This window comes from Camelus bactrianus, chromosome 20, assembly GCF_048773025.1.
Source record: "Camelus bactrianus isolate YW-2024 breed Bactrian camel chromosome 20, ASM4877302v1, whole genome shotgun sequence".
Lineage (NCBI taxonomy): Eukaryota > Metazoa > Chordata > Mammalia > Artiodactyla > Camelidae > Camelus > Camelus bactrianus.
Window position 1 is genome coordinate 16,301,027 of NC_133558.1, and position 14,750 is coordinate 16,315,776.

Genomic DNA, 14,750 nt, shown 5'->3' on the forward strand with positions numbered 1-14,750 from the left:
TCAATGAAATACCTGAGCAGTTTAAGGATATTAATCCTTTCTTGGTCATGTATGTCTTCCCTGTTTTATTTATTTTTTTCATTTGTTTCTGGGCCAAGAAGACTCGACCAGTGGTGCCAGGGCTGAAGGGATTTGGCAAGCATAGTCAGGAAACTGATCTCACACAAAGGAGATTGAGCATGGAAGAATATATATTGAAAATAATGGAGGCCAGGCTTCTCACTGTTGGAGAAAGGAGTTAAGGACACAGAGAAGGCTAAAATAGATCTTGTGGTGATGAATTGGAATTGGAGATATTTTCATGTGAACTCATGGTTTTAAACAGGTAGATAGACAGAGAGACAGACAAAAGCCAACTTGAAACCTGGGATAATCTGGGCACCAAGATAAATCATTTTAGTAATGGGATATAAACCTCTGAATAAAATAGAAATTTGTGAATGTATACCGATAGAAAGTCATGGATAAATGGGAAGAAAGGAAAAGCTCTGCCTTACAGCAGAATGTCACCTAACAAATTTAGAAGAAATGATGGAATCAGATAAAGAGTTTGACAATCACCATCATAATTATTTCAGGCAAGAATCATCAATAGATGCTAAAAGTTTGATGAGAAATAGGATATTTACATTACCTCAATTGATCCCTCCACAAACTACTTACTTACTAATTAAATAGAAAGTAGAAAATACTTAGTAACTTTCCAGTGTAAAAGTGTGGCAGATACCATCTTAACCAAGTGATAGGACTTCCAACAGGACTTCTGCTTCCAGGAAGATGGAGTGGATGTACTTTTCCCTATTCCTCCTGCTAAATACAACTAAAAACTCTGGGCACTGTAATCAAAAGGAACACAAGAGGACTCTGAAAGGTAGAGATAAATAAGCTGATTGGCTAAGAAATTCAGGACCTGAAGAATAACACTGTGGTGAGTTCTGAGTTTTCTTTTTGCTTCATATGTCCCAAACTGGATATTGGAAAAGCCAGCCACCTAGAAACCCCAATGGGTGTAGACAAAACAAAACAAAGCCACAATAAAAGCCTCTTCTCTCAAGTCACAGAACCAAGAAAGAGACAGCCTAGCAAGACAGAGAACTCTTTCGAAATCACCTCTCTACTCCATGCAAACATCACAGAAAAAGTCTGTGGCCCTACTCTTCTCCACCAATAGCTAAGATCTCACGGAGAACCTAGACATCCCCCTCAGCAGGCTGCAGTGAGGTGCCCCAGCTCCCTCCTGGAGTGGGGCCAGAGAGGCCAAGGATGAAGAATGAACAAGAATGAAGGACTTTCACCCCTGCCATCCTGCCCCCTATTCCTACCCTTTGGTGTCAGTGGAGACCATGAGGAGAGCCCAGGCACCCGATTCCATCTGGCCGTAACAAAGAACCTCTCCCTCTCCCCACTTTGGAGGAGAGTCAGAAGAAGCCCAGGGGAGATGAGGACATCCACCCCACCCCTCTGACATCAGTAGGGGCCATGGTGAGGAGCAGCAATTAGGCACTCTTACCCCTCCTGGCCAGGGAGGCATCAGGAGGCCCAGTGGGGAACCTTAAATTCTAACACCAGTTGGTAGTTGGTAGACAGTGTTCCCCCACCCCTTCCCCTACCATAGTGGTATAGAAAGAAACCAACTAAAACAAGAGGTTTAAATAAGATCCAGAATCTCATAATCTACTACCTAAAATGTCCAGGTTTAAATCAAAGATCACCCATCACACCAAGAACCAGAAAGACATCAAAAGGAATGAAAAAAAGATAGTCTATTGAACAGATCTATTGTTCTGCCAACAGTGAGATGGCAGAAATTTTTGAATTATCTCACAAATATTTAAAGCAGCCATCGTAAACACTACAGTGAACAATTACGAACACACTTGAAACAAACAAACAAAAAATCTCTCAGCAAAGAAATAGGAGATACAAAGAAGAACTGAATGGAAATTATAGAACTGAAAAATGCAATAGCTGAAATAAAAGTTAACGTCATCAGAAATGGTACAAGGTGACATCATGTGCTTTCTGATACAATGCATTGAGAAGAATACAGCCTCACTTCAATGGTCTATAATATTTCTGCCCAAAAATAACCTACAGCAAAATCTAATCATGAAGAACATCAGACAAAACCAAATGAAGGTACATTCTACAGAGTGACTGCACTGCACGTCTTCAAAATACCAAGGACATTAAAGACAAGGTAGGCCTGAGGAACTATTCCAGGTTGGAGGAGATCAGAAGGAACTGACAACTCAACACATGCTCCTGGATTGGTTCTGGAACCATAAAGAATATTGAGACAACTGGTGAAATTGATAAGAGGCCTGGGTGATAGTGTTATTTCAATGTTGATTTCCTGATTGTGATTATTATACTGTGGTTATGTAAAAGAGTTTTTTGGCTTTTTTTTTTTTTAAAGGAAATCTGTCCCTCCTTATCCATGGTTTTGCTTTCCTTGGTTTCAGTTACCCGTGGCCCAAAAACATTAAATGGAAAATTCCAAAAATAAACAATTCATAATTTTTAACTTGATGAAATTCTGAGTAACATGATGAAATCTCACACCACCCTATTCCGTCCACTCGGGATGTAAATCATCCCTTTGTCCAGCATAGCCCACCATTAGTCTCCTAAGCATCGAGTTATCACATTGCTTGTGTACACTGGCCCTTACCTTACTCAGTAATGCCCCAAAGTGCATGAGTAGTGATGCTGGCAATTTGGAGATGCCAAAGAGGAGCTGGAAAGTGCTATCTTTAAGTGAAAAGGTGAAAGTTCTTGACTTAATAAGGAATGAAAAAAAATGTATGATGAGGTTGCCAAGATATACAGTAAGAACAAACGTTCCATCCATGAAATTGTGAAGAAGGAAAAATGTGCTAGTTTTCCTGTTGCACCTCAAACTGCAAAAGTTACAGCCACAGTGTGTGATAAGTGCTTAGATAAAATGGAAGAGGCATTATATTTGTACAATAAGACATTTTGATAGAAAGATCACATTCACATAACTTTTATTACAGTATATTGTTATAATTGTTCTACTTTATTATTAATTACTATTGTTTCTCTTACTGTGCCTAATTTATAAATTAAAGTTTATCATGGGTCCATAAGTATGTATAGGAAAAAAGAGTATATATGGGGTTCAGTACTATCCATGGTATCAGGCATCCACTTAGGGTCTTGAAATGTATCCCCTGTGGATAAGGGGAGACTAATATACACAAGATGTACTGAAGGATAATGAGTACCACGTCAGCAACTAACTCTCAAATGGCTCAGGGAAAACCAATATGTATACAGAGGATCAACAAGCAAACATGATAAGTTATCAACAATTGGGCAAATTGGGTAAAAGGTATATGGGAATTGTCTATTTTTTTTTCAATTTTTCTATCAGTTTTAAATCATTTCAAAAGAAAAAGTTAACAAAGGTAATTGGTTAAATAAATTATGGTACATTCTGGGTAACAGAAAACATGTAATTGTTAAAAGTTATTCTGAAGATCTCTATTGATATGAACATGAACACAGACATGACTATATCTCTCATATAGTAAATGACAAAAAAAGGCAAGTTTACAAAATAATGTATAAACTTCCTTTTTAAAAAAAGAGAAAGTGCTAATAAATATAGAGAAAATGCCTGGAATGATTTAAAGCAAAATGTTAACATTGGTTATCTCTGAGAATTTTCTTTTTCTTTTTCTTTTTTTTTTTTTTAAACAATGAGCTTCTATTAGTTTTTTAATCAGAAAAGGCAAAATCTACCCTGTGGGCAGGGAGGGAGGAGCAGGGCAGCAAGGACAGCAACAAACCAAATACGATTGCTCTGATTTCCTGGTTAACATATCACATTCTGTTTATTCTTGTAGAAAGAGAGTAAATAACAGGGCAGTTATGACCACCAATGTGAGGTCCACTTGATTCTTACTGTTCTGATAAATTAATACAATGGTTTTCTCAGCTTTATGCATTATTCTCTTATTAATGTGACTATCGTAAGTCAAAGTCAGTATAATGCAGTCACCTCCGGATGTGTTAGCCAAAGATAATCCCAGAACCAACAAAACTCAGACCCTAAATAAGCAGAACTTGCCAAGATACTGCCAGACTGTGGGGATCTGTTTACGCAGCCAGCTAGCATCCTTCAGGTAACCCCCCTTTGCATCCTTTCACCAAACTGGATCAATGAGTGCAGAGATCACCAAAGAACCGATTTTAGTAGGGAGAAAAGAGAAACTGCAAAGGTGCTCACAGACGGAGATATAAAATAGATCACCAATCTCTGAAAAGGGATTTGATGATAACATGATAAAAGTAAAGTAATCCCTATCTGTCTCCATAAGTTAAAAGGGGGCCACATGATCCAGCAGTCCCACTCCTGGGCATATATCCAGAGGGAACCTTAATTCAAAAAGATACATGCACTATTTACAATAGCCAAGACATGGAAACAACCTAAATGTCCATTGACAGATGACTGGGTAAAGAAGTTGTGGTATATTTATACAGGGGAATGCTACTCAGCCATAAAAAATAATAAAATAATGCCATTTGCAGCAACATGGATGGACCTGGAAAATGTCACTGTAAGTGAAGTAAGCCAGAAAGAGAAAGAAAAATACCATATGATATCACTTATATGTGGAATCTAAAAAACAAAACAAAACAAAACAAAACAAAACAAAGACAAACGAACTTATTTACAAAACAAAAACAGACTCACAGACATAGAATACAAACCTATGGTTACCAGAGGGGAAGGGGGTGGGAAGGGATAAGTTGAGAGTTCGAGATTTGTACATACTAATATATAAAAAAAAAGAAACAACAAGTTTACACAGTATAGTGCTGGGAACTATATTCAATATCTTGTAGTAACTTACGGTGAAAGGGCATATGAAAACAAATATATGTATATTCCTATATTACTGAAGCACTATGCTGTACACCAGAAACTGACACAACATTGTAAATTGACTATACTTCAATAAAAATATATGTATATAAAAAGGGGGGGAAGTGTGGGTCCTCAGGTCACTCAGCCATTTCCAATGATGACCTCACTATTTGAGGTAGGACCAGTGCTGAGGGGAAGCATATGTTCATTTCACATGTTTTAAATTGAGTGAATGATACGAGCTTGAATACCCCTACTAGAAATCACTTGCACACACGCAGGACCGATTGTTCACACCATGAATTAGGCAGATTCTTGTTTCTCCTCTTTCCTGCCCACTTTCTCTCAGGGTCAATGAAGATGACGATCAAATATAAATGCTGTTTTTTTCCTAGAGGGCCTGTGAAATCGGGGAGTAAGGAAGTTGAAACTAATGAGTAAAAGTGGTTTATGGATTATGATAGATTTCGGTTATTTTACCATCCTGCTTTCCATATTGGATTATCAAGGTTCACTGGTTATAATTAGATCCAATTCTGACATCATGAGGGAATTTAACTCCTATCAAATGTAAGTATTTTAGAATCCTCTTTGTCAGAAAGTATTATTTAGCTACAGAACTAGATCTAGTGTACTGGGGAGAATGGGTTCAACTAATTTGAGGATAAGTAGAAGTGAACCATCAGCTAGTCTCACCAAGAATACAGTAGGCGTAGAAGTCAGAAAGAGTACCTCAAAGCATACCGAGGAATAAATACTGTCTCCTCACAGTGATGCAATTTTTATACACACAGACAGAGATAAGTAGAAAATAAACAGCTTATCTCAGGCATGACTCTCTTTATAAAAATCAATAAGATGTACTATTTTAAAAAATTCTCTCATTTTTGAACTGTATTCATAATTAAAAATATTTCAATGATATTATTTAAATTATTACATATATGTTCCAGTAGTGCTAGAAGGGACATATACCTTTGAACCCAAAACACTGATGCTTTATAAAGCCATACAAATGACTCAAAATGACTATTTCAATATCTGTTAGGACCTTTGTTTGGCACCTAGAAGAGTAAGTTAGTACCCAAAAAGAAAAAAAAAAAAAAAAAACCCAAACTTTTTACCTCTTTGTAGTTAATACTCCCAACCTGAAGGTGGAGAAACTCCAGAGCTCTGTGTCCTGAAAGAAATAAATACAAAAATCAATTAAGTTTGTGGGGGAAGGGTACAGCTCAGTAGTAGAGGGCATGTCCAGCATGCATTAGGCTCTGGGTTCAATCCCCAATATCTCCATCAAAAATAAATATGTAAAACTATTATCTTCCCCCCTCCCAAAAAAAAACAAGCAAAAAAAGATTTTTTTTTAATCGATTAAGTTCAACTATAATTGAAAACAGAACTTCTGAGGTCATTTTAAAAGGAAAATATGTAATTTTGTGGTTGTAACTGTCAAGAAAGTGGAAGATGAAAATTAAGTTTGCACTCATGATTTTCATGAGCCACAGTTAGATTCATGTAATATTTATATTGCCATAACACAAATCAAACTTAGATGATGACTCAAAGTTTCTGCTTAACTAGGTCTTATGACCTGGGGTAAGTTAGTTAATGTCTCCAGGCCTCAGGTTCCTATATAAAATTAAATAAATAATTTCTACCTTACAGGTTTGTTGAGTGAATCACAGAAAATAAATGCTAAGTGATGACAGGTGGCAGGAACTCAATAAACAGAAGTGTTTAATTTCATCATATTTTGCTTCAACAACCCACTGGTATAGATAAACCCAAGTAGGAAATACAATATAGGGTCTAAACCATGGATGGAACCAATGATCCCCAACTGTTCCTTCATCATTGGACCACTTTAGAAGGCCAAGAAAGTCTCAAAAATCCAACTGCTCCAAGCACGCGCCCACACCCATGAGATACACACACCCACACCCTGAATCTTAGAATCAATAGGAAGATGAACACTCCTTGTGAAGAGACATTCAAAGGTGATACCTTGTTTCCATTGTAAATCATATCCAGTTTTTAAAATTTGTACAACAAAAATATGGCCACTACCATCTTATAAGCACTTACACTGTAAGAGACAAGATCACAGCCCATACAAATAACCTGTATATAGAATTCCAGTAATTTATAGATCCAAACCACTGAATGAGGCCAATTCTAATGAACTCACTCACATAAATGTCCACACAGGCCCTACAGACGTGAAAACATGAGCCAAGATATTTATGAAATCATCTAAATTTCCATAAAAATCCTCACAATCTATGCAGATTAGGAGTTGCCTTCAATTATGTTCACATAAACATGCTTATTGTTTTATTTTACATTTAACAGAGATTAATACAGACTAAACATAAAATATTAATTATTAAGACCTTTTGTAGCACCTCCTGAAGAAAGACAAGCAATTATCTGAATTTAAAAAATTTTTTAGATTTAATCTATTTTGCTAATTTTTCAACTCTAAGAATTAAAAATGTGAATATTCCCATTGATAAGTGTTCCTCTTTGGCCCACTGCTACAGTTTTAGCAATTTCAATTTCCTAGAACTTAAACTTGGAAGATACTTTAGAATTCATTAAGGAGTTCAGCTCCCTCATTTTGCAGAGGAGGGAGAGAGAAAGTGAATTGTTCAGAGGCACCCACGTACTTTACAGCAGAGCTGGTGTTAGAACATAGGTCCCATTCCCTTTCCCACAGTCTCCTGACTCCCTTCTAGCTACAGGAGCTGGACTAGCTGTCAAGATGTAATTTTAGACCAGGTCACTAACAAGTTAGCTGTGAGAACTTCCTGGGATCAATTTCCTCATCTGTAAAATAAAGGAACTGAACCCAGTGACCTCTAGTGTCCCCTGAACTCATACAATTCTTTGATCCTACGGTTCTTGCCCTCCAGGGCTGAATATCTAAGTCTGTTTCACATTGATAAATTGTCATATTTTCTTTGTAATCTTGTTCTGCTTTGAACCTTTTGGAGGCAGCATAACTATAAAATGTTGTTACTGTTATTATCTTAAAAAAAAAAAACAGACATCAGGTTTCTAGAAAAGTAAAGTGAAATATTGCTATGAAATGTAATCATTTCTCATCATATGACAAAGTGGCTCACATTTTCCAGGAGTGAAAAAACATTAGAAATATATTTTATCCAAGAACCAAATTTTTGTGCTACTCACCTATATCCAGTTAATTCAGCCTTCGTCCCTGAGCTCATGGGCACCAGCTTGCTCTATCCCTGTCCTCCCCAACTCCTGTCATCATTCTGGGCACCTCTAATGCCAGGGACCACCCCTACTTCCTGGCCTTCCCTGAAGCCAACCATCTTCAAAGCCAAGACTCAGGGGACCCACTCCCGTGGCCACACATGGTCCTTTACACATACTTGTAAATGTAAACACAAAATTTAATTCCCCACTCCTACCATATTCTACCCATATTTCTCCTCTCCCATGAGATCAGTTTTTCTCCTTTATGGGAACCTCTAGTCAATGCAGTCCCTCGCTATTTCCCCACTCAGAGAAACGGCCGGCTGGAGACCCAATGGCTAAAGAGGCGTCCTCCTCCTACACTGAACTCACCCGGCCCATCATTCCCCAGCCCAGGCTCTCTCCCCTCCGCTTCCTCCCCACCCCGCCCCACTCCCCCTCGCCCTCGGGCCGCTCAGAGCAAGTGCGCGGGGGAACTCGTTATCAATACACCGGATGACTTTAAATCCCCCCCTTAACATTTCTGATGGATCTGTTGTCCTTAATGCCATGACTAGGGGCTGGCACTTACCTATTTCTATGTGCGTAGAAATGCCACATGGTGATCCTGTCGGGCAGAGGGAGCCCAGCGCCAGCAGCAGTCCGGACCAGAATCTGAAAGCAGACATGCTCTCATTACTCAGTACGCCTATGGTGGCGGGAGAGGCTCGGAGCCGCGGCCGCAGGGAGTGCGAAAGCCCGGCCCAGACCAGCTGCTTGCCCTCTCAGCCCGTCACTGACACGGGAAACCCAGACTCATTTCAAAATAATATCATTTCCCAGTGAAGTCAACTGTTTAACTACGGTTTAACTTCACCAGAACAGCAAACAAACTCCACCCGGGAGAGAAAAAAAAAAAGCAATCAACTGAAATCGAAATGCCTCTGGGTAGAAGCATTGCCGTCTTCTGCCCCAAGTGTCCTCTGGGTTTCTTTGTAACGTGAAATTTGGATTGGAGACACAAGCCAAGCTGTCTCCAAATATCCTTTGCTTCTTAAAAAAAAAAAAAAAAAAAAAAAGAGTAGGGAGGGTATAGCTCAGGGGTAGAGTGCCTGCTTAGCAGGCACGAGGTCCTGGGTTCAATCCCCACTACCTCCATGTAAATAAACAAACCTACTTACTCCTCCCTCCCCCCAAAAAAGGCTCACCTGTTTGTACTGAGTCAATATATTGGCCACCTCACCTTGCAAGAGCTGATCGCGCATGCATCTTTCCACATACATCAGGTTGCCCTGATTCCTCGGCCTCTGAAGCCACAAGTGCTGGGAAAGCTTTTATGATGATCAGTTGGAACCGGCTTCTCTTTCAGTGTTTGGCAACAGATAATGACACTTGCATGGGATTACACAACAGCAACCACTCCTGGTCCTACTATCTCGGCTGTTCTTACAGGGCTTACCCGGAGCCTGCTGCACGGCCAGGTTCCTGCAGCCCAAGCAAAGATGCTGGCTCCACTTTCAAGGTGGGGTGACTAGGAAGAGAAAGATTGAGGACCAAGAAAGAAGGATTTGGAAAATGCTTGGCTCAGAATACACCTGATATCACGCATCCAATCTATAGTACTTAATCTATGGGAAAAGTTAGGTTAAACTCTTCAAAGAAGTGGTGATCTGAAAGCTCCAATTATGTGTATTTACACAATAAAAGCAAGGAAGGAGAGCCTAAAAGAGTGGGAGGGCACGGTATTCGCTCTCAGGGTAGCCAAATGGAAGAGAAGGATAGAAGACAGGATGATCTGAGACCCTTAGGCATTTGCCAAGTTTCCTCTGTAACTCTAGCTCTGCCACCTGCAAAGCCCCTAGGAAAGGAATCCCCTAGCCCTCCCTCAACCCAGCTGCTTCTGACTGTTCCTGGGTCAGAGGCCATAATCTAGTGTGTTTTGTTTGGCTAATAGGATGTTTTATAAACTTAGGTCAACTCTTTTTTATGGGAAAAAGTCCACATAGAAATCTATATTTCTAGCTTTCTTTAAAAACAACAACAAAGAACTGCTTCATGAACTGACATATGATAGGACAATCAGCTGGAGCTGAGAAGCCAGCAGCCCCCTGTCCCCAGAGTGAGCATGCCCTCCCCATGTCCTCCAGTCCTCACCATCCACACAATGTGTGCAGGTTTCCATGACCCTTCTGGCCACCAGAGGCCATGGAGTTTGTTCCCCTCTCACTCTGGGCTTTCCAGAGCCTGCAGGTGAGATGGTGGTGATAATAACTTAGGGCTCTGTAAGCCCAGAACATCTGGGAGTATTCAGTGAATAACAATAAGATGATTCAAAGGGTCGACAGGGAAAATATAACACTGCCTGAAAACAGTCTAATTGTGTCCTAATGTCATCTAAAACAAACCACATTTCATAAAACTAACCCATCCAAAAAGCACCAAAGAAGGAATTGGGTTCAGGGTTCAGTAACTAAGCAATATGAATCCCAGATTTCTCATTCTATACATTTTTTGTGTGTTTAAGGTTCAGAAGGACTTAATTTTATGTACGTAAAATAGGAGGGAATTCTTTGCTTAGGCAGAATAGTGTGATAGTTATGAAATAGAGCCCTTATAGGACAATACTTGCTTGAGCTTTTATGAAGTTTGTGTTACTTTTATAATGTTGACTAAAATAAACGTGCATCCTAAAAGTTAAAAGTTATGTTTTATTTGGCGGGAGGACTCGAGCCAGGATGACAGCCTCTCAGATTGCTCTGAGGGACTGCTCTGAAGAGGTAGGGGAGGAGCTAGGATATATAGGAGCTTTACAACAAAGACCAGGTAGTTGGAACAATAAAAGATTACTTGTTATCTAAAGAAAACCAGGCATCTCAAGTTAAAGAATTTAGTGCTTTTCTATGTATGGGAGGAAGCAAATATTTGGGCTCACTGAATTCATTCCTTTGACAGGCACCTAGCTATCTAGGGCCAGTATCCTGTCCTTTCTTATTCTGAGTCCGCTCAGAGGGCACCATTGTGAGTGGCTGCAGAGGCTGGGCTGCAGGCCTGTCCCCACTGGGGGGTGGCGGCAGCCGCTGATGACTTGGTTTCAAGCATTCTTTGTTTACTGATATGGTTGCAGTATTTTCACTTACATTGCAGTATTTTCATTCACAATAACTATGAAAACAAAGACACGACTTTTAAAGGAAAGTTAACGTACTGCTGCCAATATTAAGAAAACTGTCTGACAAATAAGAAGTGTATGGAATTATTTTTCTTTCCACCCCACCCCCTCTTTCCTAATACAGGTGGCTTTGTTATAAAATAGATAGCATGAGTCTACCACTTCGAACTTTCTGGAAACAGAGGCATCAGTTGAGAGGTAAACATGCTTCTCAGTAAGAAATTACCAAATGATCATTCTATTGTCATTAAAAAGAAAATTTCCCTTTCTAAAAGTTCACCTTAGATTTCTAAGTAACTATTTTCCTTAGTGAATTTAAAAAAAGAAAATCACGCTCAGGTATTCAGCAATGCATCTTTTATAACAATTTAGATTCGTGTATAAAGCAACACTGGGTGGGGCTTTTGAAGTGAAGGTGGGTCTCCTTGTGTAGATAAATGAGATTCAGTTTTAAGGTCCAGAAACTTTTGAGATAAAACAGACAATTTCAGCTCACTTCTACACAAGTCTAATATGTTGTGGTCACCAGAGTTCCCTTATAGCCAATGGGGGAGAGGATGGAGAAGGGTGAGGATTAGGAGGTGGGATTCTCAGGACAAGGGCAAGCCAAGGAGAAAAGAAGGAAGGTCCCCATCACCTGGTGGCCTTACCCTTAGGAGCCCTGGTGAGCACAGCTGGCCAGCTCTGGGGGGTTGGGGGGGGGGGGATCAGGGCAACCTAGAAGCAAGACAGGAACAAGGAGGTAATTGTTCCTGCTCTGAATGGGAGCTTGCCAAGGGCACAGAAGGGGGGGGCACGTGGGGGACAGGACCAACACAGACGACAACACTCGATGAATTTCCTACACCGTATTAGGCACTTTTGTCTTGGTGGGTCCCTTCCTTCATAAAAACAGAAGTTTTTGAAAAAAATCACAATTTACATCTGCATTGGTATAAAGATTAATGTATTAGTAGCCAACATAAATGTTTATTTTTTCTTCTGATTTTAGAAGAAATTAAACTTTTTTGTGTGCCCCTAAAAGTACTCTGAGGCCTAGACATTTTACCTACTGTTCCTGACTGAGAAGTCAGCCAGGAAAGGGAGTGGGCACCGTTAGAAACAAAACCTGTCTAATTTTGTATCAAGGGAGGTAGCCATAGGCAACTTCACTTCTCTGGGCCTCAGGTTGCTGGATAGAACAGATTTCCCCAAACCCGTATAAATCAGCTATCCATAGAGCTCCCTCTACAGGCGGTAGATGGAAACACGCCAGCTCCCCTGTCCTGAGAGTGATACCCAACCGGGGGCTGTATCCATCAGGACTGCCTCTCTCCCCTCATTCCTTCAATAGAATACAGAACCAAAAAGTTAAACCACTCCCACAAAAGATTAAACTCCGCCGTCCCCATTTCTGCCAGATTCAAGACTCAAGACTGAGTGACAGTGACTCAGCAAAAACCAGTCAAAATATAAAGTACTGCCTTGGCCTTTTACAAATAAAAATCCAATGCCCTAAAAAAAATGGTGAAGAGTCCACAGGCTACACAGAAGCCAGCAAGAGACCTTCAACTCAGTAGAAATACAGAAGGGGAGTTTTTTTTGAGACTAGTGGTCCTAAATCAGTGCATAGTTATGCTTCATTTGAATCCACAAATTCCGAGCAGAGGCCTGCCACTTTTATTTTTATCCTCATTAAAGCAGATGCTTCTCTATTGCTTCTGGAGTTTTAGGCAGTCTAACTGTGATATCCTGACAAACAGTCCCGTTGACAAGCCCGTGACCTAACTTTCATCTTCCTAGTGGTTTGACCTCGGGCAGCTAGCATGGCTTTGAGCATTGTGCTGAAATCTATGCAACAACAGTACTGAGCATCATACATTATCTTACAACAAACCTATGGGGTAGGTATTCCACCCTATGAAGGACAGGACTGACTGAGGTTGAATAATTTATCGAAGGTCACACAGCTTGTCAACAACAGATTCTGAGTTTGGCTCCAAGTCTGTTTGTCTCCAAAGGCGCTGTTATACATCGACACCCCTGCTACCAATTAATGGAGAGAATACCCAGATACACACCCAGAAAAGCACCCAGGCAGCACAACGCTGGACCACACTGCGCGCCCTCAAAGAACGCTCAAACCAAGTCCTAAGTGAGCGGGAGCTGCGGAGATGAAGAATCGTGATCACGTCCTTAGTTGCCGGGGCAGACACCAGCGCATCCAAGGACCAAGCATAAATTCCAGGGCAAGAGGATGCTGGTTTGGGGGAATGGATGGTGGGGAGAGAGAGGTTCTCTGCAGCAGTTGAGGGGCCAAGGAACAATTACAGACAGATGAGAGGGGGAAAGGTGACAGCGGTCCACCGGTGATCTCCCCGCGACCCTTCCCAGGTCTCTCAGGGAGCCAAGTCTCCCGGCCCTCAGGGTCAAGGTCCCGAGTCTGCGCAGCCGTGCAGCGCGAAGGGTGCGGGGAGAGGGCGCTGCTCGGCGTCTCTGCCACCTTCAGCCCGCGTCCGCCGCCACCCGGCGCTTCCCCACCGCCGCCTCGATCCCTGCGCTCGGGTGCGCGCACTCCCTCGCTTGCTTCCTGCCGCTGCCGCTGCCGCTGCCGCCGCCGCCGCGGCCATGGCGACCTGCTTTCGGCTGCGCAGCTGCCTGGCCGCGCACCTCCCGCCCGCGCCTCTGAGCCGCCGTCTCCGCCGCCGGGCCCCGATCCGCGGCTACGCCGGGGGCCCGGCCGGCCTTTCCTCGGCGCTGCTGCGCACCGACAGCTTCGTGGGCGGCCGCTGGCTCTCGGCCCCCGCCACCTTCCCCGTGCACGACCCGGCCAGTGGCGCCGAGCTGGGCTTGGTGGCCGACTGCGGGGTGGCTGAGGCCCGCGCGGCCGTGCGCGCCGCCTACGAGGCTTTCTGCAGCTGGAGGGGGGTCTCGGCCAAGGTGAGTGAGCGCCGGGTCCAGGGGGCTTTCGGGTTTTGCCCCCTAGTGAACCATCTCCGTCTCCTCCCCCCTCCCCCAGTGCTCCGGGATACACCGTGCAGAAAGTCATAGTAACAAGAAAAGAGATGATCAACAAATAAGTTTGGAGCGTCGGCTTTGTGCCAAGCACTGTGCCAGGCGTTAGGAACACGGACCGCCCCCAAGCCTCATCAAGTGTCCAGTAGGGGAGGCAGAAAAGTGAACATGTCATTACAAGGGAGTCAGGTGTATGGTGAACAAGTAGATGGGAGGGGGCGGGGAGGTGAGAGCACGTGACTCTTCAGAGCATCTGAAGTATCTCCCTGGCTGCTGGGAGACCATGCCGGAGGCGGCTGCAGGGGTCCACGAGGAGGCTGGTAGTGAGTGCCCGGGCTGGAGTCACGAACTCGGCAGTGGAGTGAACTGTGGAAAGAATCGGGCTTTGTGCAGGGGAAGGGACAAGTCCAGGACCATTCTCCAGGTCTGGGGTCTGAATGAAGAGATGCTGTTAACTGACAAAGAGAACTCTGGAGATCT

The 14,750-nt window shown here is 42.4% G+C and overlaps 2 protein-coding genes across 4 annotated transcripts in view; one reads left to right on the plus strand and one right to left on the minus strand.

Moving 5' to 3' along the window:
- Positions 1-8,972, minus strand: part of GPLD1 (glycosylphosphatidylinositol specific phospholipase D1) — a 45,607-nt gene extending 36,635 nt beyond the window's left edge. Inside the window, exons 1-2 of one of the 3 annotated variants that reach the window (XM_074348177.1) lie at positions 8,700-8,972; positions 6,028-6,083 (exon numbers count right to left, since the gene is read on the minus strand). In XM_074348177.1, the coding sequence (XP_074204278.1) occupies positions 6,028-6,083; positions 8,700-8,796 (153 nt within the window). In that variant the 5' untranslated portion in view covers positions 8,797-8,972. The remainder of the gene's footprint in view (positions 1-6,027; positions 6,084-8,699) is intronic. The other 2 variants (XM_074348176.1, XM_074348178.1) reach the window with 2 other exon arrangements.
- A 3,854-nt stretch (positions 8,973-12,826) lies between these two features.
- ALDH5A1 (aldehyde dehydrogenase 5 family member A1) overlaps positions 12,827-14,750 on the plus strand; it is a 30,691-nt gene continuing 28,767 nt past the window's right edge. The window contains exon 1 of the mRNA XM_010974244.3: positions 12,827-14,195. Within this exon, the coding sequence (XP_010972546.3) occupies positions 13,884-14,195 (312 nt within the window). The 5' untranslated portion in view covers positions 12,827-13,883. The remainder of the gene's footprint in view (positions 14,196-14,750) is intronic.